Below are 27817 nucleotides of genomic sequence, written 5' to 3' on the forward strand. Positions count from 1 at the left end.
CTCCTGAGCTTCCAAAATGGGTTCGTGCTACTCGAGATGCAGCAGGTGATCTTGTCGGTGATCCTACAGATCAGCGACGCACACGTTCTCAGTTCGAGAGAGCCTCTTCTTTACTGGCTCAAGCTCCAGTAAATTATGATCCTGACACCTTTGCAGAAGCTTCAGGCCATCGAGATTGGGAAGCAGCTATGAATGAGGAATATCATTCATTATTGGCAAATGATACATGGGATCTTGTTCCTTTACCAAAGGGACGAAAACTTGTTAGATGCAAATGGGTTTACAGAACCAAGTATGGACCAGATGGGAAAGTTGATAAACATAAAGCTCGTCTTGTTGCTAAGGGCTTTTCACAGGTTAAAGGCATTGACTACACTGAAACCTTCTCCCCTGTTGCCAAAATGAACTCTATCCGCCTTGTTCTTTCCCTTGCTGCCTCTTTCAAATGGGAAGTCCATCAGATGGATGTTAAATCTGCCTTCTTACATGGGGACTTGCATGAAGAAATCTATATGGAACAACCCATTGGCTTCATAGAAACAGACTCCAGCCTTGTTTGTCGACTTAAGAAATCCCTTTATGGTCTCAAGCAAGCTCCTCGGGCTTGGTATGCCAAAATGGATAGCTTTCTTTTAGAATCTGGCTTTTCTTGGTGTCATTCTGACAATACTGTCTACACCAAGAAAGTGGGCAACTCTCTTATCATCCTTGTTCTTTATGTTGATGATCTTATCCTTACTGGTAGTGATCCCAACCTTATAAACCATGTGAAGTCTAGCCTTAAAAGGAAATTTGAAATGACAGACTTAGGACACTTACACTATTTTCTCGGTCTTCAAGTCTTGCAATCCAAGGAGGGTATTTCCCTTTCCCAGTCCAAGTATGCTTGTGATATTCTACGTCATTTTCACATGGAAGACTGTAAGCCAGCCCCTTCTCCCTTTCAGTCTGGAGTCAAACTCTCAGTCACTTGTACTTCTCCTAAAGTTGATGCTACCTTATACCGTCAACTTGTAGGAAAACTTTTGTATCTAACCCATACTCGTCCTGACCTTTCCTTTGCTGTTGGCCTTGTTGCTCGGTTCATGCAAAATCCCCGTGAAAGTCATTGGAAAGCAGCTAAAAGAATACTTCGTTATGTTCGAGGTACAGTTCAGTTTGGGATTCATTACAGTGCCGAAGCAGCTCCTCTATTGGTTGGTTTCACTGATTCTGATTGGGCTGGTGACCCTGATGATCGGAAGTCTACTGCCGGTTATGTCTTCACTCTTGGTTCAGGACCTATTACAAGGGCTTGTAAGAAACAGGGTGCCATTTCTCTTTCGTCAGCAGAAGCAGAGTATCGTGGTGCCGTGGAAGCTAGTAAGGAAGCCTTGTGGCTTCGTCAGATCCTATCAGAGTTTGGCTTTGAGCAGCAGCATCCGACTACACTTTGGTGTGATAATCAAAGTGCCATTCAGCTATGCAAAGATCCAGTTCAACATCAGCGCAACAAACACATTGAACTGCACATGCACTTCATCAGAAAGCTCATTCACGACCATGTTCTTGAAGTGCAATATTGTTCAACAGATGATCAAGTTGCAGACATCTTCACAAAGGCTCTCACAGAGGTGAAGTTCACTAAACTTCGATTTATGGTTGGAGTTCAGGAAGTTGTCACTAAGGGGGGATAGGCTCTAGTGCCTCCTTCCTTCTCCTATTGTGTCATATTTGTAAATCCTTCAATCCTATCCCAAGTTGTTCTTAAGGGGGGATGTTAGGATATTCCGACACATAGGAAATAGTTAAGTACAACTTGGTCTAGTGTAGAGTTAGGTATAGAGTTAGGTAAAGTGTGTTTCTTTACCGTTGTACATTTTGTAACTTACAATCCGACGGTCATGATATGTAGTGATCCGACGGTCCATTCTCTCCTCGGTATTACCGACACTTGATCCGTGGCTTGACACCCGATTGGTCCATGAATTCTATTTAAAGCGCATGGAGGGTCATTTGTAGGGTAATCCGTGCATGAGAGAAGCTTATGTAAATTTTCATTCTTTGATTAATAAATTGCCTGAAGTGGCCGCATTGGCTCAGGCCGTGGACTGTTTCCCTCTTTGAGGGTTTTAACCACGTCAAAAATACTGGTGTATTGATCTGTGATCTGGATGTGAGCGGTGTCCTTTTGGTGTTCTTTCTGAGGAACTTACCCTGTAAATTCCTACAAGGGCTTGTCAGGAATACTGCTCCCCATTTGGCCAACTAGTTGAGAGTGTACAACCCAAGTCGATTATGATGTAGGTGTTCTACCACATGACTATTCAGGGTCATCAATGGGAAGATCAATAGGCAATAGTATGGGTTGAGACAACTCTATGCGGTTCCCGGTTGAGATTGAACTCCCTAATGTGATCCCAGGGTCGAGATGTGCTCCCCTGTGTGTTTGGATATCCTATTGCTCGACATGGGGTGAGAGTGTCCCATAGGACCTTTCCTACTGTCATGGACATGAGGTAAGAGAGTCCATTAGAGACTTCCTCTGTTGATTTGGGGTAGCATTGGATGTGCTCTAGCCATGAAAATTGGTGGAAAGGCTAAAGCACATGAGATCTCCAATACCCAAAAATGGTTTGGGCAAATTCTAAACAATTTGGGAGATATTAAAATAATTAATATTTTTAATGGAGTCTCTAAGTCTAAACTTAGGGAAAATAAAATATTAATGTGAATTAATATAAAACTGTGTTAGAATGGTCCAAAAGTCATGGATCAAGCCAGATTTAATCTTAGCTGTTGATTAAGGACTTAATCTCGGTCGTTGACGTTTCAACGAGAAAAGTATAAGAGGAGGCTTGAGGGTCACTTGGAGAACACACTGAGGGAGACCAGTCAGTGCAATTTCTAGAGCGGGGTTAGCTGAGAAATTGAACCAGTGGTCTGGTGAAGAGTCAGGAGGTAGAAGGTACGGAGCAGAGAGGCAGGATCAGCCACTGAAGATTAGAGCTGAGGTAGGAGAGGCAGACACAGGGCTTTTTCAAGCAGACGCAGAGGCAACAGAAGACTGTGCAGTCAATAGTTGGGCTTGCGTGGGTGATGTAGAGAGGCCCAGGGTTGACGCAGAGGGTTGGAGAGCCATGCAGAGGTCAACCAAGCTGACACTAGGATTGGGAGAAGTGCTGGAGAATAATTTCTCTCTGTGGGTAACCCAGTTTGGCACCCTGTTGTACTGAAGAATTGCTGAATAATAAAAACCTCCCTTGCTACACCGGTTTTCCCGCATTGGGTTTTTCAGGGGACTGTTGTCCAAAATAACTGTGTCAATGTGTTGATTCTTGTGTATATGTTTGTTTCTGTATTACGGTGTGATATCTGCAACAATATTTATTTTAATGTTTATTGAAGTAATTTCATGAATAACTTATTGTGGAATAAGTAGGAAGATAAATCAGTTGCTGCAGTGATAGAATTTTCACATCCTCATTGTCAGTGGTTTGCAGGTGGAGACGTGCTCCCTGATGATATGCTCTCCAATGATTATTAATGATGAGATTCCGGGTAGTAGCCCGCTGACAGATATTTCGGACCATAGTCTGATGACAAATTCTTCTTCTTTTAGATTCGAGAATGTTCAGCATATGAGCAAGAACAATCAAGAGATAAGCAGGAATAAGCAAGGGATAGATTGAGATGTACATTGATGATTTGTGATGATGAGATACTTGATATGGTCATGGCATGACGACTACATGACAGAGATGATCAGTGATGATACGTGATGACACTTGAATGGCATATTGATCGATGAACAAATATCGGTAGGTGGAATTCTCCCTAGTTGAGAGGGAGTGTTAAAATTATGCAACTGCGGTCAAATTCCACTTTGGACAGCTCATATGATGAAGATAATAATTGCAATAGATTCCTCTTTTTGAGAGGACCAAAATCGACCTAAAGATCACCTCATTTGGACAAGCAGAAGTTGGTTTTTGAATTTATGTTCCCACTCATGTATATTGGATCAGGTCAGCCCTATGCATATGTACAATTGGACAAGTCGGACTCAACATCAAGTGGACACTCATGGAAGCCTATAAATAGAAGAGACCTCAAGCTCATTTGGACACATTGATCAAGCCATCTTCTCTTCTCTTCTATTGTCTTGGTTCGCACAGGTCTGACGGAGAAAGTTTGCACAAGGGTCCGAAACTACAGGGTTGAAGCTCGCACGGATCTAGGGTTTTTGTTTCTCAGTCACACGCACATAACTGGTATTTTCGACCCCAGGCACATGCACAGAGTGGTCAAGGGTGCAACTGGGAAGTCTTAGTCGCTCACACATAAGCCTGAAGGGAGCGTCTAGGGTTTCTAAAGCACATCGGGCAGTTTGATCCCCAGACGCATGCATACAGTTCACCAGGGAGCATCCAAGATTGCCATAGTTGCTCGCATGGCTCCTCCTTCGTGCGACTGGGACTAAAAGATTAAATTTCAGTATTCTGAGACTCTGCTTAGTGACAACAGTGTTCAGTAGTTGACTATAGACTGCGATAGTACATTATAGTCCTCAAAATCAGGGTTTTCAGTATAAGGATGATTAGGTTCATTTCATGGATGTCATATTTGTTTTACTGGTTAGTTGCATAGACGAAGACATGGATCATTGTACTCTCTTTTGTTGAATCATTTGATGACAATCTAAGAAGAAGAAGAATTTGCAAGGGTTTTCCCCATAGTGGGTTTTGCCCTGGTCTCGGACCAATCCTAGTGTCTCTATGTGTGCATGCTTTTCTTCTATTGTTCCTTTATGTTCCGCTGCATTGATGATAATGATGTTGTTCTTTCTACATAGTTGCATATGTTGATGAATAATGATGTAAATCTGAATAATGTAATGATGATATGGGGTGAACTTAATGTGTTAATGAAGAAATGCAATTATCTAAGCAAAGAACAATATAGCCCTAAGAAAAATTAACACCACAAGCTTAGACTTGGTGATTTTTCAAGTAGACGAGACTTTGTGCCTTTGAACAATGTCGATACTCCAAGGTCTGATAGATTCTTAGCCCTTAGGCACTAGCTTGTTGGCCCTCTATCACCAAGAGTGATGACTTGGGGTTGACCATATCAGAATTCTCGGCCTTCTCGGCCTTTGCTTGGCCTTTTGTCACTTGATCTTCTTTCTCGGCCTTTTGTCGCTTGATCTACTTGCTTGGCCTTCATCGCTCGATTTTAGTGTGACTTATCTTGAGCTTTCCCTCAGCTACCTTTGCTACCTGATCACAGTATGGTTCTTGCATGGTTCCTCCTGAGTTCCCTGCTTAATCTCTAGTTTCCTGATCTTAGGATGGCTCCTCCTGAGCTACCTTTGACATCAATGACAACTTAATGTTCAACACTTAATAGTCCCTTGAGGGATGGTTGAAACTTCTCCAACACCTTGATCAGGATGTCTAACCCAGTGTGATGGCACTTCTACACCTTGTTGCCAGAACGTTGACCACCTCAAGATGATCGTTGACCTTGGGATGGATCCAACATATATGTTTGTCACCTTCCTTCTCTTCTTAAGTTGGAACGATGCACACAAAAGCCAAGATGTTGCTAAGATCGATGATGTACCCTAGTGAGCCCAGGACACCCCTAGGTTGGCCTTGCACTTACTTGATGGACATTGCGTTGTTCTTGGATATTGTAGATGATGAGGATGACTTGTGTGTGAAATTTCCACGATTGCAATAACTAGAATTTAATCTTCTATTTACTGGAGATTATTTGTCTTTGGAATTTTAATTCGTCAAATAACGATTAATTCACTATTGCAATCTTCACAAATAAAATTCAGCAGTTGAGAAAATAATGCACACAAAAAATTTGGGCACCATATTTTTGGACAATAGTCCTTGGAAAAACCCCAATGTGGGGAAAACCAGTTCTTCAAATGAGGGCATTATTTTTAATATCTTGAGCAATTTAAGAGTATAATGATCTGCTTTCTTGATGATGACAAAGATCCGGCAAATAATAATCTCGACTAGAAAATAGTCTGGAGATACAAATCTCCTCTACAAATTTATCTGGCCTCTCCCCAACGTCGAACTTCCTCCAACACTGCTCTTGGCCCACTCAGTCTGCGTTCGGGTGATAGATCTGACATTGGCTCACTGAAACGGGCTCCTCTGCCACTTGCAATTTCAAATTGGTTAACTCGTACCGCTAATCTCGGGCTCCTCCTAACACTGAAAATATGTGGAAATCCTCTTTGGAATTCTCCTCCCAAATCTCTCTATTAAAACCATTGTTGTTGATGTCTCCCTCTGCTTCAACTACACCTTGTTGAATTACTGCAACTGGGAAGTCGAACTGCTTAAGTGTGTCCTCCAAAGGCCATCGACTTGCTCTTATAATCTCTCATTAGGCAACCAACAACCATGATATAATCACAATCGATGGCTAAGATCATCTTGACCCCATCAGGTGACTTTTCCATAAGTCTCTAGAGCAAAATCGATTTTCCTCAATCAATTTGATTTAACCAATTTTCCTAAGTTAGACATATGGAAATTTTAATAATTGTTCAATTAATCTAATTGAGGTATTTTCTCACAAAACCTTTTCTGGGTATTGGAGAAAATGTGTTCCCTAGCCTCACAGACACTATAGAGACTAGAACACCTATGCGCTGCTACAAAAAACTAACGTTGTGATCCCTTTGGAGGGATGATACTCACCTTCTTGATAATGACATCATGCTCTAGGGCTAGGATGTTTCCCTAGCATGGCCTAAAGTGATGATGTTGTGTGGTTGAGGGGAGGTATGGCTTGGAGATGCACCTTTGATATGGAAGAAATGGCTTGGAGTTAGGAGCACTCTTTGACCCATTTCTAGCACCTTGCTTGAGGGAGATCTTCACCTATGGAGGATGAGGTTGTGCTTGGAGGACCTTTTTTTCACACTTGTGGGTTAAAATGAAGCTTTTTGTTATGATTTTACACTTAGATAGCTATGTTTTAGGTCGGCTTGTGACCTATTGACTTGTAAAATCTTAAAGTTATGTTTTTAGGGCTACTGAGTTTAAATTAAGGCAAATATGCCTTGGTTTCTCTCATAAATGGAGGGAAATCGAATTGTCTTGGATCATTGTCACACACAATTTTCTCTCTTGAGAAGTGCACACGAGTTTTTTTCTCTATATCTTGGACACAATGGATTACTAGGAAGCAAATTTTCTTGGGGAAGATAAGATTGCATGGATAGAATTTCTTTGGGTTGATGAAATGATGCTTTGGTGCATGGTTTTAATTTATTGTGGGTATTTTTCTTCCACTTGTTAATGTTGTAGAATTAGGGTTTTATGAAGTCTTCATAAAATGTTCTATCTCTATTGGCTCTAAAATCTCCATATGCAAGATTTGTCACCAAGTATCCAACAAGGAAACTTAGAATAGCATTTGTTGACCTTAAATCTCCTATTTGTGAAAGTCACTAGGGTTAGATTGAGAGGTTCTCCTCTCTTTCTCTCTCCATCCAAGGTCTTCCACCTTTTATCATATCCTTTTGACTCCACTTCACCCCTCTGATTGAAGGCTCTAGTCATTGTGTGCTAATCTTCTTCAAAATATATCTTTTCTTAATTTTCATGGTAAACTAGGGTTAGGGTTTTGCAAAATCTGCATTAAATGGCATAGAACACCTTAAATGTCATATACATAGGGTTGAAAAGGAAAAATATCATCTGCTATGCATTTTTCAGCCATAATTCTCAGGCTGATGTCTAGTATTTCCTAGCTGTTTTGTGCATCTCGACTATTGAAATTTTTCTTTAGCGTTTCTCTTGTTTACCTATTTAATAGCCTTTGATATTTTATTGGCTATCATCATTTATAGGTTGTTTTTATTATTGTTGTCATAAATTTTGCATGTTGTAAAGTGTCTTTATCTCAAACCCTAATTTATAACAGCAATTGTTTAATTAATTGTAGCATGTGTTTGGAATCTATTTGAGCATCTGCTGGACTTATCTCAACCCTCTAGAATTAGCCATAGTTTCTTTGAACTCGTTGCCTCATTTTCACTCAAAGCCCTACCTTATTGAATACACTCTTGGGGTGTTAATTAATAGGTTCCTACCAGGCTATTTAACCTAAGATTCCTTGGGTTACTTAATCTCTAAGGCCTATTGGGGATGACTCCCTTGTGGGGATAATATCCAACAACAAAACAATAGGAGAACGACCACTAAGGTGACAGTGGTGGCTGATGTCATTGTTGCCTTAGATATAGAGTGCCTCGTGAGGATTTGCACTGGGTTGCTAGATTTTGTGGTAACATTTCTCATGCTCTTGGAATCATTTGCTGTTGATTTGAAATGTTTTGTACTCATGCCCAAGCTCCCTAGAACATCAGAACTCTAAGAACTAGTTATGGAGAGCTTGGGAGTGGCTCCTATACAATAGAGGGGTAATCTCTAAAAGAGAATCCTTCATGAGATTTCTTTGGAATAAAACAGTTGGTAGAATTTACCAAGACCTATGCTTATCCAATTGGGGTATGGAGTCAAGATCAATGAACAAGAGGGTTTGAGTGAGATGTGTTACCCCTCATATTTTATGAGGAATAATCTTGTAATTTTCATGACGTGATGAGATTTTTAGGGTGGTATATATGGAGCATTTGGACTTACGAAACACATATTTATGGACTTTCTTCCATTCATGATAGTTTTGGCTTACACTCATATAGTTTTGGTTTACACTCATATGCTTGGTGATGTTATTTTATTTGGCTAGGTTGGTGTTTTAGTGGAGGAATCTCAATTTTCTCCTTGGATTGTCATGGTCATGTCTCATCTATTGGCATTCTTCATGTTGTCCGCATTTCATTGTTGAATCGACTTTACAATGAATATTTTGATGATTTTCATGGGTTTCTTTCCTTGGTTAAGGAATGCCCTAGATCACATGGGCTTGCTCAGCATTGCGATATTGTTCTTAGTATATTTGATGATTTATAGAGAATGGTTGACTAATACACATCGATCTATGGTGATCTAGCCCTTGCATTAATGTTGCATAATGAGATATTGCTCTATAGGAAAAACACCCCTGGTCATATGGGCATGATTGGCATAGTGATGGTATATTTAGATATGCACACTTTGTTTGGAGTAAGTGCTTTGCCTTTGCACTTAGTCTTATGATTTATCTATCCCTCACATTGGCGAGGCATTGATGAGATTGGATGATACTTGGCTACATTGGATGGACACCTTAGTGCTCATGGATTGGTTTGGCATATGGGATCTTGTAATGGACTCGACTATGTGTTGGAGGAGAGTGCTCTTCCTGGACACTCATTTCTAGATGGTTTTTAGCCCTCTCAATGACTAAGTTTGATGTGGTGTATCATGGTTTGATGTAATGTTCCTAAGTAGGAATGTAAGTAATATTAAGCAAATAAATTGTGCTGCAGCATATAAAAATTAAAAACACATCAAACATCCATGAAAACACTGCCAATAAGGAATTGCTGAGCCATATTATTAAAAATCTGCAGGCTAGATACAATATGAAATGGAATGGTGCACCTGGGCTTGTCCCAATGAACAAGCGAGACCAACCCCAGGTGGGAAAATAGTTGAGTTGAAGGCTGCCCAACTATTGCGCCTCTCTGCACTATGCTGCTACAGTAAACTATTGCCCTGTTGAACTTTGACTCGCTGGAAGGTGCTCAAAAACTGTCCAGAAAATTGTGTGCTTTTAGCCCCAGACTCCTTGGACAAAACCCAGAAAAACCCGGAAGGTAATTTAGTTGGTTTTGACTTTGAATTTTCGGCCCTCTTGGAGCCTCTCCACAACTTCGACTGCCAATTTCGAATTGCAGGAAACAACCTACAAATCCTACTGCAAACTCCCCCAAAATGTTGGTTTTACCTGAGCTATCCAACTCCAAGCACCCCGGATGGCTCTTGGCCAAGATAAAATGCTCCCCAAGTCCCCATGAATGCTGCTGGATGGCTTCTGCATAGTCCCTCTGTCCAGAAATTCAACTGACTGATGCATTGGTCTAGCTGGCTGCAAATTCCAGCGAAAATGCCTTTACTATGTTGCCTCCTCAGTTCCCGAATCTCCCAGCAAGCAGTGAATCTCCTTGCTGGCTTCCAACTCCTCATGTGTGTTTCCTGGTTGCCCAGGAATACGCAGCTCCCCCTCTGCGCTGATGGTTGAAGTGTGTTGCTGTCCCTGACTCTCTGAAATCTCCTGTGTAACAGCCTCCCTAGGGTGGGCACGGATGGTCCCTCAAAGTAGAGGTTGAATCTCCCACGTGAGAGATTGTGGCTAAACAACTAGTAGACTTGCTAAGCAGCGAAGCGTACAAGCGAGTCTTTCTTTGCAAATGTATAAGATGGTCGAAAATGAGAGTTGATCTCCCTTTTATTACCTTGGGCCTCCTTAGCCTCATGTGGGCCCATCCATCCATCCATTCAATTTCCCTCCAAGCACATCGAATGGCCAAGTTCGAATTCCTCATGTGGGTGGCCCCCACATTCCACTAGCTGCTAAATAAAGTTGAAATTGCACCATAGTTCCCAAGTCTAAGTGTGGGGTCCTCCTCATAAGTCAAAATTGTGCCAAAAATGTGTAGCAGCACCCTGCGACTAATGTTTTTGAGAAGGGATATGACATCCCTCCCCTCCCAAATGTTGCTTGCCCTCAAGCAACCTCAAAGCTGGGTGCTCTAATATGTGCTCACCTTCCTAGGTGGCATCCTCATCCGGCAAGTTCTTCCAGCGTACCAAGAACTCCCTGATGGTACTGCTCCTCAGTCTTCTTTCCTTGCTCTCCAGAATGGCCTTTGGTTCTAACACCAGGTGGCCCTCATCATCTAGTGGGGTTAGATCGGTTGTTCCCATTACCTATTGTCCCAACATCTTCTTTAGGCATGAGACATGAAACACATTGTGAATTCTACTCCCTGGAGGCAGCTCCAGCTCATAAGCCACCTCCCCAACTCACCTAGCCACCCAGTAGGGCCCATAGAAGCGTGGTTGTAGCTTCTCGACCCCCTTCTGTTTCAGCATAGACTGCCTGTAAGGCTACATCTGGAGGTATACTAAGTCTCCCTCCTCGAAGTGCCTCTCTGTCCTGTGCCAGGCTGCATAAAGTTTTTACTGATTTTGGGATCTCATCAAATTATCCTTGAGAGCCTTGAGGATATCTTGGCTCTCTTGGACCCAAGTCTTTGGCCTTTTCAGCCCGACTGTCTCCAAAAACGATATCAACAAAAGTCAGTGCATAATATCCATAGAGGGCATGGAAAGGAGTCATATCAATAGACATGTGGTGCGTAGTGTTGTAGTAGTACTCGCCCAAATGCAGCCACCGAATCCATGTCCTCTGCTGACCTGTCACATAGTTCCTCAGGTACCCCTCCAACCACTAATTAACCCTCTCCGTCTGGCCATCAGTCTGAGGGTGATAACTGGTGCTAGGAGTGAACTCCGTACCAACCAACCTGAAGAGTTCTTGCTAAAAACCACCCATGAATCTGTTGTCCCTATTGCTAACTATGTTCTTGGGGAGCCCATGCAGCCTAAAACCCTCCCAAAAGAAAAATTCGGCAACCTGTGCAGTCGTGGACCTAGTGGGGATGGCGAAGAAGTGGGCAAATTTGGTCAACCTGTCGACCACTACATATATGCAATCCTTCCCCTATACTGTGGGGAGCCCAGTGATGAAATCCATCGAGATACTTTCCCATTTCCCCTTCGGAATGGGAAGTGGCTGTAGTAATCTTGCAGGGTGGGTCAGCTCCCCCTTTTTCCGCTGAGAGGCCTCACACTCCCGTATGTGTTGCAGCACGTCCTCCTTGAGGCCCTTCCACGTGAATCTCTCTCGAACAGCCATATAAGTCTGCTGGAACCCTTGGTGTCCGGACAGTGGTGAATCATGAGTTGCCTAGAGTATCCTCTCCCTCAATTATGAGTTCTTCACTAAGTAAATGCGCCCCTTGTCATAGATGACCTCATCCATCACACGGTAATGCTCATCTGCATGTGTCCCCTCCAATACCTCACATGCCCTCTTGTCCTTGGAGTACTCCACCAACAACTGAGCCCTCCAATCCTGGCAGATGCTCATAAGAGATAACCCAGCTAGTCTCCGAGATAGAGCATCGGCCACCACATTGTGCTTCCCCCGCACATACTCGATGTCGAAATCATAGGCCTGCACCTTAACAACCCATCTCTGTTGCCTGTCGTTGAGGTCCTGCTGCCCCATGAAATGTTGAAGATTGTTGTAATCAGTCTTCACTCGGAACTGGTTGTCCACCAAGTACTGGCAAAACTTGGCCAATGCATCCATAATGGCCAGCATCTCCTTGTCATATATGGAATATGACAACTTATGCGGTAGGAGCTTCTGACTCTCGAAAGCTACGGGATGCCCTCCTGTGACAATACTGCTCCAACTCCTACCCCGAATGCATCATACTCCACCATGAATGGCTGGGAAAAGTCTGGAAGTGCCAAGACAGGGCAACTTCTCATCACCTCCTTGAGGTGATCAAAGGCAACCTGTGCTCCATCAGTCCATGCGAAGGCCCCCTTCTTGGTCAAGTCGGTCAAAGGCGCTTCCAGCGGCGAGAACCCTTTGACAAACTTCCTGTAATAGGTGTAATTGCCTAAGAATCCCCTTAGCGTAGTCATGTCTCGGGGTACTGGCCAATCTCGGATGGCCCGAATCTTCTCCTCATGGAATTTCACCCCATCTGCTCCAATGATATGCCCTAGGTAGAGCATCTCTGTCAACCCAAACTCGCACTTGGAGAGCTTGGCATAGAACTGTTGCTCCTTCAGAATGCACAATACCTCCTCCAAGCGTTGGAGGTGCTCCTCCCACATCCGGCTATAGATCATGATGTCATCGAAGAACAATAACACGAACCTCCTCAACTGTTCCCGGAAGACGTGGTTCATGCATGACTAGAATGTGGTTGGACCGTTGGTAAACCCAAATGGCATGACCAGAAACTCAAAGTGCCCATAGTGGCATCGAAAAGCTGTCTTCGGGATGTCCTGATCCCTCACCCTGATTTGGTGGTACCCTGAACGCAGATCAATCTTAGAGAAGTACTTGGCTCCTGTAAGCTCATCCATCAGCTCGTCAATGCGGGGAATAGGGTACCGGTTCTTAAGAGTCTTTCAGTTGAGGGCCTAGTAGTCAATACACATCTGAAGGGTTCCATCCTTCTTCTTCACCAGCACTACAAAAGAAGCGAAAGGACTGTAACTTGTCTTAATATGGTCCAATGTAAGCAACTCCTGGATGGCCTTCTCTATCTCGTCCTTATAGGCTTTGGGATGCCTGTAACAAGTAATGATCACGGCCTGTATACCCTGCTCTAGCTCAATGGTGTACTCAAATCCTCTATCTGGTGGTTGCCCTGGTGGAATGTCCCCAAACACTATTGCATACCTGTCCAGTAAAGCCTATATGTCTGCTGGTGGTGGCTGTGCCTGTCCCCCAGCCTCTGAGATCCTCAACTCAACTGCACATGCAATGTCCCCATGTCGTAGATCTGCCTCCATCATGTGGGCCGAAGCTGTCTGAGGTGGGTAAGACTGCATGCTTCTCAAGACCACCAATTTTCCATTTGGCCCAATGAATTCCATCTCTGGTTTCCTCCAATCCGCCGTGACTCGCCTAAGGGAACGCAACCACTGGACACCCATCACTGTGTTGGTGTCTGGCACATCGACCACAAAGAAGTGGTCCGTCATCGAGTAGTTCCCCATAACTACTGTCAAGGAGGGCACATATCTGGTGCACTGGATGGTACGGTCACTTAGCATGAGGACTGAGAAACCCTCAAACTCTGTTGTGGTGAGGCCCCTCCTTTGGACCAGTTGTGCATCTATGAAATTGTGGGTAGCCCCACTATCCACCAGCACTGACACCCTCTGTCCCTGTACAATGCCTCTGATCCTGAGTGTCAAAAACTTAGGAATCCCGCATAAAGAAGCAAGGACTCCTCTTGTTGGGGCAAGAGATGCCTCTCCCTATAGAGGTGGTGGTGGTGGCCCTTTGTCTGTCGGACTCTCTCCATCTGTCCCACCTCAATCCTGCTCCACATCATCCTCCTGGTCACTATCAGAAAAGACCTCAATGTAGTGTGCTCTACCTACAATGCACCTATGGCTAGGTGCCCAAGGCTCTCTGCATGTGAAGCAGAGTGTCCTCCTCTGGAGGTCCTTCCGTGTCTCCTCATCTAACTGCCCCCTCCCTTGTGTCGTCCTCGGTGGTGGGGGTCTAGTCTCATACCCCTTCTGTTAGAAAGGGGTTCGTGCAAGAAATGGTGCTCTAGTCTTGGGGATGGCCCCCTGTAGATCTCTAGCACACAAGACCGCTTCTTGTAGCATGGAGGCTCTGCATGACTTCACCAGTCCACGCAAGGGCTCAAGCAAGCCCTCAATGAAGGTATATACCCTACTTGCCTCCAATAGATCCGAGACCATCACTAACACACACAAAAAATCTGAAAAGTACAGCTCTGAGTCGCCAATTTGGCGTAGTTTTGTTAGCTCCCTAAAATAAGCCTCCGGATCCCTATGATCGAATCGCTTCACCACCCTCCGGGTGAAGTCCTCATAAGAAACTATCTGGGCATGCCCTAAGGTGGTCAAGCCATGGAACCACCAATCATGGGCTTCCCCCTCTAGGTGCAGCATGGCCATCTTAATGGCTTCCTGCTCTGTCATCCAGTTGAGTTGAAAGTATGTGTCCATCTTTTCAACCCAAGCCCTGGTTGTGCACTTGGCAGTGCCATCAAAAGTAGGGAAATACATCCTCCCTATGGTTCTCTGCAACTCATAGTTCTGGGTCCCTTGTCCTCTGTACCCCTTGTTCCTCTCACTTTGCTTGAGCTTGCAGTAATCTTTGAAGGAGAGGGCTTCTTTGAAGTCTTCATCCATGGTTTGCCACTCTCTGATGTAATCCTCCATCTGAGGAGGGTCTTCCTCCCTTGCAGGCTCGATTTGTGCCACTGGCACGAAAGAAGGTAGTGTAGCTCAAGTCGACACTGACTGAAGGGCGCTGCACTGCTAATGAGGGGTGATCGAAAGGCTGAGAGGCCCCAGAAGTTTCTCCACATAGAAACCCTCTAGGCGTGGTCCTCTCTCTGTTCTGTGACTTGATCTCCTCCAGCATGTCTTTCTGCCCCTTGGCCAAGTCACTCAAGGCCCTCAAGAGGTTGTCAAAAGCCATCTCCTCCCTGCTCTTGGGCTCTGTCATTTCCTCCTCTCTGGCCACTGCTTTCCCTCTGCCCTCCGTGTCTGGAGTAATTTGTAATTCCCTTTCTCTGCTCCTGTACCTCTGCCTACGGTAGGTGATGTTTTGTTGGTCCCCTTCTCTCATAGGAATCGATCCCCACAATTGAGCGAAGAACTAGGCTTTGATACCACTGTAATGTTCCTAAGTAGGAATGTAAGTGATATTAAGAAAATAAACTGTGCAACAACGTATAAAAATTAAACACACATCAAACATCCATGAAAACGCTGCCAATAAGGAACTGCTGAGCCATATTATTAAAAATTTGTAGGCTAGATACAATATGAAATGGAATGGTGCACCTGGGCTTGTCCCAATGAACAAGCAAGACCAACCCCAGATGGGAAAATAGCTGAGCTAAAGGCTGCCCAACTGCTGCATTACTCTGCACTGCGCTGCTACAGTAAACTGCTACCCTATTGAACTTTGACTCGCTGGAAGGTGCTCAAAAACTGCCCAGAAAATTGTGCTTTTAACCCCGTACTCCTTAGACAAAACCCAAAAAAACCCAGAAGGGAATTTAGCTGGTTTTGACTTTGGATTTTTGACCCTCTTGGAGCCTCTCCCCAGCTTCAACTGCCAATTTTGACTTGCAAGAAACAACTTGCAAATACTACGACAAACTCGTCCAAAATGCTAGTTTTACCTGAGCTATCCAACTCCAAGCACCCCGGATGGCTCTTGGCCAAGATAAACTACTCCCTAAGTCCCCACAAATTGCTACTGGATGGCCTCTGCGAAGTCCCTCTGTCCAGAAATTCGACTGACTGATGCACTGGTCTAGCTGGCTGCAAACTCTAGCGAAAATGCCTTTACTATGTTTCCTCCTCAGTTCCCAGATCTCCCAACAAGCAATGAATCCCCTTGCTGGCTTCCACCTCCTCCTGCGTGTTTCCTGGCTACTCACGAATACACAGTTCCCTCTCTGCAGTGATGGCTGAAGTGTGTTGCTGTCCTTGACTCCCTGAAAATGCTTGTGTAACAACCTCCCTAGGGCGGGCACGAATGGTCCCCCAAAGTAGAGGTTGAATCTCCCGCGTGAGAGATTCGTGGCTAAATAGCCAGTAGACTTGCTAAGCAGCAAAGCGTACAAGTGAGTGTTTCTTTGCAAATGTAGAAGATGGTCAAAAATGAGAGTTGATCCTCCTTTTATTACCTTGGGCCTCCTTAGCCTCATGTGGGCCCCTCCATCCACCCATTCGATTTCCCTCCAAGCACATTGAATGGCCAAGTTCGAATTCCTCATGTGGGTGGTCCCCACATTCCACTCGCTACTAAATAAAGTCGAAATTGCCCCATAGTTCCTAAGTCTAAGTGTGGGGTCCTCCTCCTAAGTCAAAATTGTGCCAAAAATGTGTAGCAGCACCCTGTGACTTATGTTTTTGAGAAGGGACATGACGTTTGAGCCTCATTGTGTGGATGGATTTGCTTGATCGGATACTCTTGGCACATGGGTCAAGTGTTGATGATTTGAAGTACCATTCTTAGCGGAGTGCTCCATTAATTCACTCTTATTTGCACATATGTAGAGGCATGGTCACATGATTTTGCTGCTTTATGTGCCTGTCCCCTTGCTTTATGAAACTAGAGGATTAATTTGATTATCTTACACATGGATGTATGCCTTGGAAGTTGGAACACATGTTGAGATCACCCTATGTGTAAAAAATTAGAAGATGAAATGATCAATAATGAAATTTTCTTTATTTATTTAATTATTTGCTATTGTGCTGTCAACTCAGTTTCTGGATTGAACTTGGCAAAATTTTCAATGTTGTCTAATATTTAAGTCTTGTGAATGTTGTTGAATTACTCCCATCACGTGGACTCGACTCATGTCGAGCTTGATCCGAGTTGTCTTGAGTGTTTCATGTACTTGCTCACTCTCTCAAATATGTGTATTATGCTTGTAAAGGTGGCTCATGTATCACCTTTGCAAGTGATGAGTCACTTATAGAGTGCCAGTTATTAGATTCTTCTTATAATGGAAATGGCTCCAAGTGTTAAGAGGATTTCTAAAGTAATCATACTTCGCTGATGATGCCATTAAAATGTCTTACTGCAAAGGTTAAAATGTCTCCTTTTCCATTATAGTAAACTTATATCATTGAGGTTTAGGAAGAGAGGTCACTTTTTGAAGCTAGAATGTTAGTTGCAGGATTCTGTTAGTCATCTATGCAATTTGAGGAGGAAAAGATTGCAAGAATAGGTGTATTTTAATTGGCAATATGCAAGCATCTGGGTCCAGTTTTGTGTCCCTTTTTAATATGCTTAAATTGTTGGTTTGAAAGGAAGAAGATCAGTATGTCTTTTTTGTTCTGTCATGGTGTACTCTACTGCTTCTTTTGTGATATAAGACAGAATTATTGCCAAAAGAAAAATAAGTCTCCTTTCCTAGGGTGTGGCATATAAGTTTATAACTATACATATAAGTGAGTTTATTGTAAAATATTGGTGTTTTGATTTAAAGAATGAAATCCTTTATTAACTTTCTTATTTAATGTATCTTGCAGGTTATTCTGACCTTGTCTACTTTTCTTTATTTACTAAAGCCATGATCTTTATTAAACTTGTAGAGTTTTTAGTATCCCATGCCATGTTAAACTAATGAAATGGTTAATTATGGAATAGGTTGCTGACTTGTCACTGTTGAAAGCCGATATGCCAAAGTTTGAATCATACTACACTGACAGTCTTGTTGGTATGCAACTAATACTTGTCTAGTCAACATCCTTTTGTAAAACTTTGATGGCTTTTTCCATATTTTTTCTACCTTTCTTGCTCCTAAATTTAATATTTTTCTTTTACCATTTTGTAACTATCAGGGAAGGATGAATCATTACTGTATGATCGATCGCCTATCAATTTTGTTGATAAACTTTCATGTCCAATAATTTTATTTCAGGGTTTAGAAGACAAGGTACGTGAAAAAAGTTAAAACCTTTAAGCTTTTTCCTTCTTTGGTATTGAAATAACTGTAAATAATAATGCTTTGAAAATGTCATAATTGAAACTGACTGAAATGAATCAACATGAAATGAAACATATATTAATGTCCATCAAGTGCAAACTAGGTTCAAGGAACTAGAAAGTAGAGCAAGTGCATATAGCTAAGAAGGGGAGGTGCAGGAAGCATCTCCTACAAGGGGGCAAAAATGAGTACAATCTAGTAACATCAAATGAGATTAGAGGATACAAATGGGTTACTAGGTTTAAGCATAAGATGATAATTTATGTTTGAACTTTGAACTATTACATGAAATATGTCTTGGCCCTGAATAAGAATTGAAGGCTCATGGAAATAGCATTTATTACTCATTAAATGACATATTTACTGTGTTACCAGATCCACTGGGTCTTGATGCTGGATATGCGAATCCACATTTCGGATATGGATCCAGATTCCACCCAGATCCAGGTAGGATCTGTGAAAAATTGGTTCCCCGATTCCTACTGCAGCAAACTGATAATATTTCACCTACTTGTTAAATTACTTGAACAAGTTACTTGCAGTGTTCTACGGCAAAGACTGAAATAGATACACTGCAGCCTACACAAAATAAAATACTGTGGAAACTAAACGTTGCACTGGAGAAAAATAAACACACACATCAACACAGTGGTTTTTGGACAATGTCCCCAGAAAAACCCAATGTGGGAAAACCGGCGCAGCAGCTGAGGGTTTTAATTATTATGCAGTAGTATATCTGAGTACAAATCATTGGATGCCCAAACTGGCTATCCAATACAGAGAAATGCTGGCAAAGAGTTAGTGAGAAAAATTTCACACTGATTCGGGAGATCCAACACTGATCAGGGGTTGGTTAGCTGGCCCAACGTTGCCTCTGCGCAGATCTGCGTCAATCCTACGCAAATCTACATCACACTGGATGGGCTCTGCGTCACCTCCTTTGTTTTTTTTTCCCCTGGGAAAAAGTCGTAATTTCTATTAAAGTTAAGAAATTACATTTTGCAGATGCCGAAGCATTCATATATAGGCATCAGTGCCTAACAAGATCAGTCTGTGGTACTGTATAAACAAAAACAAAGCAGGCTGTCTCCACACAGGGAGCAGTGTTCCTGCTCAACAAGCTAACACAGGGAGCAGTGTTCCTACTCAACCAGCTAATAACAGTAAATAAACGATATCTCAAAAACCCTCAAACAGGGCAGCAAATTCCAAAAAACCACCAGAACAAAGGGGAGAGGCACGAAATGGAAAAAGGGCAGCCACGAAAGCACACCCCCCATCCCCTCAACTCTCCTGCTGTGAGGTAGCCAGAGGAAGATACCGCCCATATCCAAAGAAGCCATAAGACATAGCCAACCAGAACCAGCCATTGTAGAGACGGCACGAATCGATGCAGAGACAGATCCACATCACAGATCCCTCAACGCTTCTAATAACTGTCCAGGAGAGCCGGCGAAAAAACCAAAATAAGTAAACCACAGCTCAGCATGTGAACCCATCAGGGCCCATCAGGAGCTATGGTGATTTGAGTCCGGGGGCAGAGGCGGCTAGGGCAGCCACCTCGCCCCCATAGGGCCAAATAAGCCCCCGCTCCCGCTCCAAGGTTCAGCACAGGCTAGGAAGTAAACTCAAAATAAAAGATCCGAGGAGAGTCAGAGAAACTTCACCGACGCCCTAAAACAGAGCACTTAATACCGGATCTCTGCTTTATAAACCGAGCCGAGGTCCGCCGAGAGAGATCACCCTCCGCCGCCGCCCAAACGCTGTGCACAAGGCAAAGCCGTTCAGATACGCACGCTGAACTCAAGGCAAAGCCCTTCAGATACGCGCTGAGGATCAGGAAAGAGGGTATCTGGTGCCGAAGTAGTTCAGAGACGCGCAGAGAAAAAAACCGCAGGAAGAGGGAAGTGGAGGCCGAAAATGAAACCTCGTCCGGAGCCGCTGATAAAACCACCCGATGCTGCTGTCCGTTTGAGCACCAAGCGAACGAAGACGGATGGGGCCGGCACAGATTCGAGGTCGCCCTGCCGCCGCAAGCTCTAACAGCAACCAGGGCCGAAACGAAGAAACCCTAGCCGAATCGCCTTCTTCAGTTCGTCCCTTCAAAAAAAAAAAAAAAAAAAAGAGTTGGAAATTATAGATCATGAACCTCCCCGTCACCTCCTTTGTTGATCTCCTGTTGTCTGGAAATTCGACCTTCCGGCCCTCCAATTTCACACCTCGACTTCTGGCACTGGATCTCAACTCTCCCAGCGAGATATCGAACTCCCTCTAAAACTTTGCGTGGCACTGTGTTGCCTCTCCGAGCTACTCTAAGCCTTCTCTGCTTTGCACTCTCCGAATCTGGAAAACTCTCCTCCAGACTACTATCCCTGCCCCTCACTGCAAGAAGATCACTCTGACAACTCAACGCTGCTACTCTTGAGAAATTCGATCTCTGATCTCTCATTCAATGTGTCCCCCAAGTGCCCATCAAACTCCTTATAATCACTCGTTGGAGTCCCAACGGCTAAGATTGACTAGGAGTTGATCCTCGTCTTCTTCTAGAAGATTCACACCTGATTTAATTAATACACTTTAATTAACCAAATTTCCTAAGTTTAGACTTAGGGAATCATTTTAAAAAATTAATTATTTTAATTAAACCATCTCTATGTGGAACTTTCCCAAATGATTTCTGGGTATTGGAGAATGCATGTGTCTTAGCCTCTCTACAAAATCTCGAGGTAAGAGCACATCCGATGCTATAGAAATCAACACTCCCTCTTAGCGAGGAATGTGCTCTAGTGCTGCAACCTGCTGAAGCATCACTTTGTCTCTGCACCATCTCCTGCTGCACTGCTGATGTCTGGATCTACTGCGCAGCTCTGATATGAGTTGCATCTGTGTTGCTGCTGACCCTGCTGAACTGCTATCAACTATTACATCTGCATTGCAACCCTCTCTCCATCTGTTGTTGCTGCAACTGCAACATCTGCAACGGAAAAACATCCAAAATACTGAACCAACTGTGTTTAGTATGATGCATTTGTCGTCTGAGTTCTGATTGCTGCTAGCCTCTGCACTGTACTGAAGCCTTTATGCTGCTACTGACTCTGCATTGTGCCAACTGCACTGCTGCCAACTCTGCTCTGCACTACTCAGTCTCAAACAGCTACTAGCTACTGCATTTGTCACTCTATCACTTGACTACACCAACTGCCATTGGTCCATCCTGCTACTGCTGACTATGGGCTCCTGTAGCAAGGTCTTGATCCAAGAGGTGGAATCCTCAAGGATCCTGCCCATCCTGTATCTCTCTGGGGCTACAACTCCAGATCGCCCCACCTCACCCCTGGAGGCATCTCAGTAATCATGGCAAACTCTTCCTCCAATCTAGAGGACAACGATCTCTGTGGATGCAGCTCGTTGATCCTGCTTCTCCTCCTTGCCCTTCTTTCTGAGAGGACACTGAGTGTTGTAGTGACCCATCTCGCCACACATGAAGCACTTGATCTTTGAAATGTTCTTCTTTCTTCTACGTTGCTCTTGCTGCCCCTTTGATGCAAGGGTCACGTCCTCCTCTTCCTTCACTTGCTTCGTCCCAGTGCTGCTGTTGCCACTGATGGTGGCCTTCACCAGATCATGCCTCATCTCCTCTTGCTGCAGATTAGCCCATACACATTCCCAATCTGGAAGCTTTTCTCTACCCAGGACGCTCTGGACGAAAACTTGCCAATCTTCAGAAACGCTATTCAGCGCTAATCGTATAAACTCTGAGGGCTGGGCTGCTGATCCTACTGAAGATAGTTGGTCCCGGACATCCTGAAGCCTTGTAAGGAAGGGGTCCACTCGCTCCCCCTTTTGCATCCTCGTGCATCTCAACTTCTCCTCTAAGTACATCTTCCGCTGCTCGGAAGATCCTTCGTATAGCGTAGCTAAGGCTTCCCACATCTGTTGGGCAGTATCCTTGTCGGCTATATGGGATACTACATGATCTCGAACCCCGTCGAGAATGATCCTCTTAGTCTTCGCCATCTCAGCCTTGTACTTCTTGAGCGGATTTGCATCGGTAGGTACAACTACCACACTATCGACATAAGTTTTGAGATCATGCTCATCTAGAAGGCAGGAGATCCTAGCCTTCCAAATCACATAGTTGGAGGCTTCGTCCAACTGATCTTGATCTCTCAACCCAGCTGATGCCATTTCTCCTGAAAAAAGTCGAACTGCTCCCTCTTCTTCTCTGCGCAACTGCTGCCCAACTATTCACACTCCCTTCTGGAGTGAGAAATCTCACACACAACTACTACTGCTCTGCTAGAAAAATTCAGACTTCTTGGCTGGAAGTCCTCTGAGGAAGAAATTCCCTCAGTATGTGCTCTTCTCTCCCTCTGACGCTATTCTACCAGCAACTGCTGCAAAATACCTACTTCCCAGCCGAAGATATGCTCCACAAGGAAAAAATAGGCTACTCCCTTCTGCCTCTGGAAAGCTTCGATCTAGAAATTGAATTTCTCTGTCGACTCACTCAGAGAAATCGATCTTCCCTCAAAACTACAACCTCCTTGCCCCAAGGACTGTGCTGCCTCTGGGGTTTCAAATTTCTACCTCTGCAGTAATTTCGAACTCCCTCTTCCTTTCTACCACTGAGCTCTTCTGCTTATGATCTGTGCTCTGATACCATGTGAAAAACCAGTTACCCGATTCCTACTGCAGCAAATTGATAATATTTCACCTACAAGTTACTTGTAGTTTTCTATGACAAATATTGAAATACATACACTATAGCCTACACAAAATAAAATACCGCGGAAACTAATTACTGCAATGGAGAGAAAAAACACACACATCAACACAGTTGTTTTTGGACAATGTCCTCGAAAAAACCCAATGTGGGAAAACCAGTGCAACAGCTAAGGGTTTTAATTATTATACAGTAGTAAATCTAACTACAAATAGTTGGATGCCCAAAATAGCTATTTGATAAAGAGAAATGCTGGCAAAGAGTTAGTGAGAAAAATATCACACACTGATTCGGTTTATCTGACACTGATCAGGGGCTGGCTGGTTGGCCCCACGCTGCCTCTGCGCAACTTTTGCATCAATCCTATGCAAATCTGCGTCACACTGGCTGAGCTCTATGTCACCTCCTCTACTGATCTCCTGCTGTCTAGAAATTCGACCTTCTGGCCCTCCAGTCTCACACCCCAACTTCTGGCACTGGATCTCGACTCTCCCAACTGGATTTTGAACACCCTCGAAAGCTCTGCGCTGCCTCTGCGTGGCACTGAGCTACCTCTCTGTCATGTCCCCATTTTTATTCTTCTTCATAATACAACCAGGGTGGATTTCTAGGATAGGGGATGGCCAGGTCAGTGGAACAGGTTTATGTCATCAGGGGTCCCGATGGATTTTTGAGAAGTTTTTATGGGATTTGAATCTTTGATGGCATTTGCTTGGCATATTCCATCATCAACACAATTTGCCTTTCGTTTTGATGCATTCCAACAACTTCAAAAATCAGCATTATTATTGGGCATAACTTAATTAACTATTCTTGAGGTGGCATTTTGAGGAGATCAATTGATGGAACACCTTAGTGTAATAGCTCGTTGGAACTGGAACGAGAAGAGCTACATGATGGGACTTTTGGATGTGAGTTTCAGTGACCTGAGGAGACATGGTGGCCAATTTACCCTTTTCCCGCATTAAAAAGAATATTTTAATTAAAATAAAAGAGGGAAAAGTGCTCCATGATTAAAATAAATAATAAAATAGAAGGTTCTAGAGGGGTCCATCGGATCTATAAAAGAGGAGGAGGAGGCCGTTGGAGGACATCTTGGAGTTGATATTGTTTCTTGTATGTGAGGTCGAGAACGTGGTTCTCTACTCCATTGGTAGCCCCGGGACGAAATCCATCGGGTGATATAAAGAGATTGGGCGAGCACCATCTCCCCTTGGTGGATTCATTCAGAATCCATGGGTGTAGTGATTGATTTCATGTTCAGTTGTAGGTCGGTGTCAGTATTATTGCATATCTTGGAGGGTCATTCCCCAACTATTGTATTAGCATATATTTCTATAATAAAGTTGGATTTTGTTGTTGCATGTCTCATTGTTTCTCATGTGCTGATCTTTTAATGAGATCTTGTGTAATTTATGGATTTATGCTCTGGGTTTTACATGATAATCTTCTGGTAAATGCATGATAATCTTATTTGAAGTGCTTGTTCCAAATTTTCTTAATTTGGGACACTATAGTGGTATTAGACCCTTGGTCTTGGCTCAACCTGTGGGTTTTTCAGTTGCAACAATTATTATCAAAGGGTTTTGCAAGAGAATCCAAAACCCCCTTGCTTGGAGCGAAATAAGAATTTACTAAAAAGGATCGACAATTTTTTCTTCGTAAATGTCCTGGAAATTTTGACAAATTGTTGCAGGGGCAATAAAAATTCAACAAATTGACAAGTGAGCCAGGTAGCAACATGAAAGGATTAAAATCATGGCACATTATTTTAATTGGGGGTCACAAAAATTATTCCAAGGTCAACTTTATTGTTGGATGCAGTATTATTTGAAGGTCGAATATATTTTTGAAGTCATTTTGATTATATCATTCTGTTTGGCGTAGAGTGAGGGAGCCATCAAATTTTATCAAGTTGAATTATTATTTTAAGGGGCCGATTTAATTTTCATCTGGCTGCATTTCTTTAAAATGCCGCGAGCGTTTTAGAGGCGGATTTGTGTACTATGGGAGGGCCGCATTTCTTACTGCTCACTGCTGACCAACAAATAGCCCGTGATCACTCTTGTTACCTGTGCGCGTAAGCTTGTTGAAGGTCGTTTGGCCCTGTAGACGTCGTATTTCCTTGTTGGATGAGGCTAAGTACCTTATGCTGCTAGCTGAGCGTACACATTTCTTGGTGGAGCATGAACTATAGTTTTTATATGGCTGTGACAGTGGGTATTCACTTAGTGTTGTCGTTGTGATAAGTCCGTCTAGAAAAGACACTGCCGAAATTCATATTAGAGGTTGATCAGTACGCTAGAGGACACCTTGCTAATTTGTACACTAGAACAAGCTAACACATGAAGGAAAGGCCAACTTATATTGCACCAACGCATGAATTGCAGAGGAGGTTAGAGAGGTTGATTGTCCATTCTAGATCTAATGTATCATTGCCAAAGATAAGGAGCAAATCTATCCCACTCGGTTCTGGGTCGATTTTTGTGGAGAAGGGACACATTATCTTCAGAAATAAGGGGTGGAGCTTCTCTTTTTCTCTTTATCGAGCTTCCACCTAGGAGGCCGAGATTTTGGCTGCAAGAGGATCATATTCCTTCTACTCAAAGCTGGGGGTGGACTTGGTACACTAAGGGATCGAGTTGAGGGACCTCGTTTCAAACACAAACCCTGAAGCTTTTCACTGCTATGCAGAGGCACATATTCCTAAGCTGCGGAGAACTAATATGGCCAATATCATAAGAAGAAAGGTGTTGTAATCTCTGGTGTTGAACATTCAGAAAATTATGGGTATGCTCAAAGGACAGTCCACATTCCACTACTGCCCTGTATTTCTAGCCTATTCCAGATTTGTTTATGCTTAGAATTTCCGGAATTATCGCTGTGTTGATTAGGGACCTGAAGTGTAATCTCTTACACTGGGTTGTAACTTGGCATATTTCTTTTCATATCAGTGCCTGCCCTAGGATCAAATCTTGTATCAATGTGGTAGCTGATTGTTCCTTGGAAGTCGAGCATTATTGTTGGACTAAGACTGGACAGGATTTTATTGGCAGAGATTGGTAAGTCAAACTGCTGGAAAATCTTCGGAAAAGTACACCAGTCAACAAGTAGCTAGTTCGGGAAGGATTTTGTTGTGCGAATATTATGAAAATTCAAAATCGCATTATCATGATAGATGAACACAAGCAATTCTTGAAGAACAATTTGTTAGGCCGAGACATCCTGAGCAACAACGACTTAATTAATGTGGCACAATCGTTGGTGTTGTAGCGTGTTACTACTCTTGTGGCGAGTTCCTTAGCAACTCACAAGTCGTGGTTCTTCCACCAAAGAAATCACTTGCTGAACATTGAGTTTGTAAGTCAGAAGGTGCCGAGCTCACATATCCAGAAGTCCTAGCATGCCATATTGACTGATATAAACAATAAGGAGCCCGATTTTCCTTGATCCCTGCGAAGCTGAACGCATCTCTAGGCATAGAACAAAATCTGGGCATCTAATTGTACGTCGAAAAGCGAACTTGCCCCCAGCCAAGTCTATGCGCCAGTTCCAGTTTCCTATATACAATATTGTTTTTGTATTTGTCTTGCTGAAATTTTCGTGCATTCTAGAGACAATATGAAATGCTGCTATTACTATCTCCGTGACTATGTTCAGTAAAGAGGAAATACAAATATTTGTCCCTGTCTAAGTTATATTTTATGGGATTGATTTCTTCTTATATGCTGCTCTGGAGCACACATATAACGCTTTCCTTGGTTATTTTCTTTATTTGAACATAAGTACTTCTACAGTCATAGTCACCACAATTATTTGACGGGGTCTATAAGAGACAAATTACATAAAACTCAGAATTTGTTGGGTGAAATTATTCATCTCTCCGAGTTTACATCGAGTGGCTAGATACAACACTTAGAGGACCAACTCTTCCCTTAAATTTTAGAGTTGAGGGTCATTCTATATCACTGTGCGTTGAGACTTGTGGACGGGTCTGCTTCAAAAGAACGAATTTCCAATATAGTGGCCTTGCATATAAAGGGAGTCATGCAGCATATTGTCTATAGATATTTGCGGAAATTCCTTACTGAGCTAGATCATTTAGACTCAATACAGTCATTATTTGGGGGTGTATTAGCTTCTTGAGCGTACTTGATATATTACGTGGCTAGAGCAAAGTATAAAAGAGAATATATGTGTCATGGGTCACACCTGTAGCTGCTTGAAGATTATTTGGAGTTGCGCCTAAATGTCTCAGGTTCATTATTCAGTGACCTTATTCTTCGCTCATTTCAGTCAGTAAATTATTATGTGATCTTATGCAATGTTGTGTGATTCCCTGAGTATGTGTATTCATGAGGAGAGAAGAATTAATGACTTTTCTTACTGATATTTAAGGAATCTATGCTTGTTGATTCAATATAAATAATATGAAATTGCTCTGAAGCAGTTTTATGAGTCATTGATGTTGTTAACAAATATTTGTCTAAACCCAAGTAAAGAAAACACACTTGCAACACTATACGATTAAGAAGCTTCTCACTAAACTCAGATTACTCATGGATAGCCTGTCAAGGACTTGGGATAAATTAGCCACCGGCCAACAAACGTTGGATGAGTCGCTGAGGCAAATCACGACCCTTAGAGTTGACCCTCTAGCCAAGAGAAATTTTATGGGAGGAATTTTTGGAGGCTTTAAATCTAGGAAGGATGAAGAGACAAAGCAAAAGCTAACTCAAGAGTTCCCCAGAAAGAGCATCAATCAAATGAGAAGAGAGCAGATTTTCTTCACGTGCCAAGGA

The 27817-nt window shown here is 43.2% G+C and overlaps 1 protein-coding gene across 3 annotated transcripts in view; it reads left to right on the forward strand.

Annotated features, from left to right (window-relative positions):
• LOC149262973 (peptidase uncH-like) overlaps window positions 1-27817 on the forward strand; it is a 414879-nt gene that overhangs the window by 311759 nt on the left and 75303 nt on the right. For 2 of the 3 annotated variants that reach the window (XM_089425540.1, XM_089425535.1), the window contains exons 15-16: window positions 17950-18019; window positions 18144-18238. The exons of the other annotated variant lie outside the window; for it this stretch is intronic. In XM_089425540.1, the coding sequence (XP_089281666.1) occupies window positions 17950-18019; window positions 18144-18238 (165 nt within the window). The remainder of the gene's footprint in view (window positions 1-17949; window positions 18020-18143; window positions 18239-27817) is intronic. 3 annotated transcript variants of the gene reach the window in all.

Source organism: Pinus tabuliformis, chromosome 6 (assembly GCF_031772625.1).
Source record: "Pinus tabuliformis cultivar Carrire ecotype Pingquan chromosome 6, CPIR1, whole genome shotgun sequence".
Lineage (NCBI taxonomy): Eukaryota > Viridiplantae > Streptophyta > Pinopsida > Pinales > Pinaceae > Pinus > Pinus tabuliformis.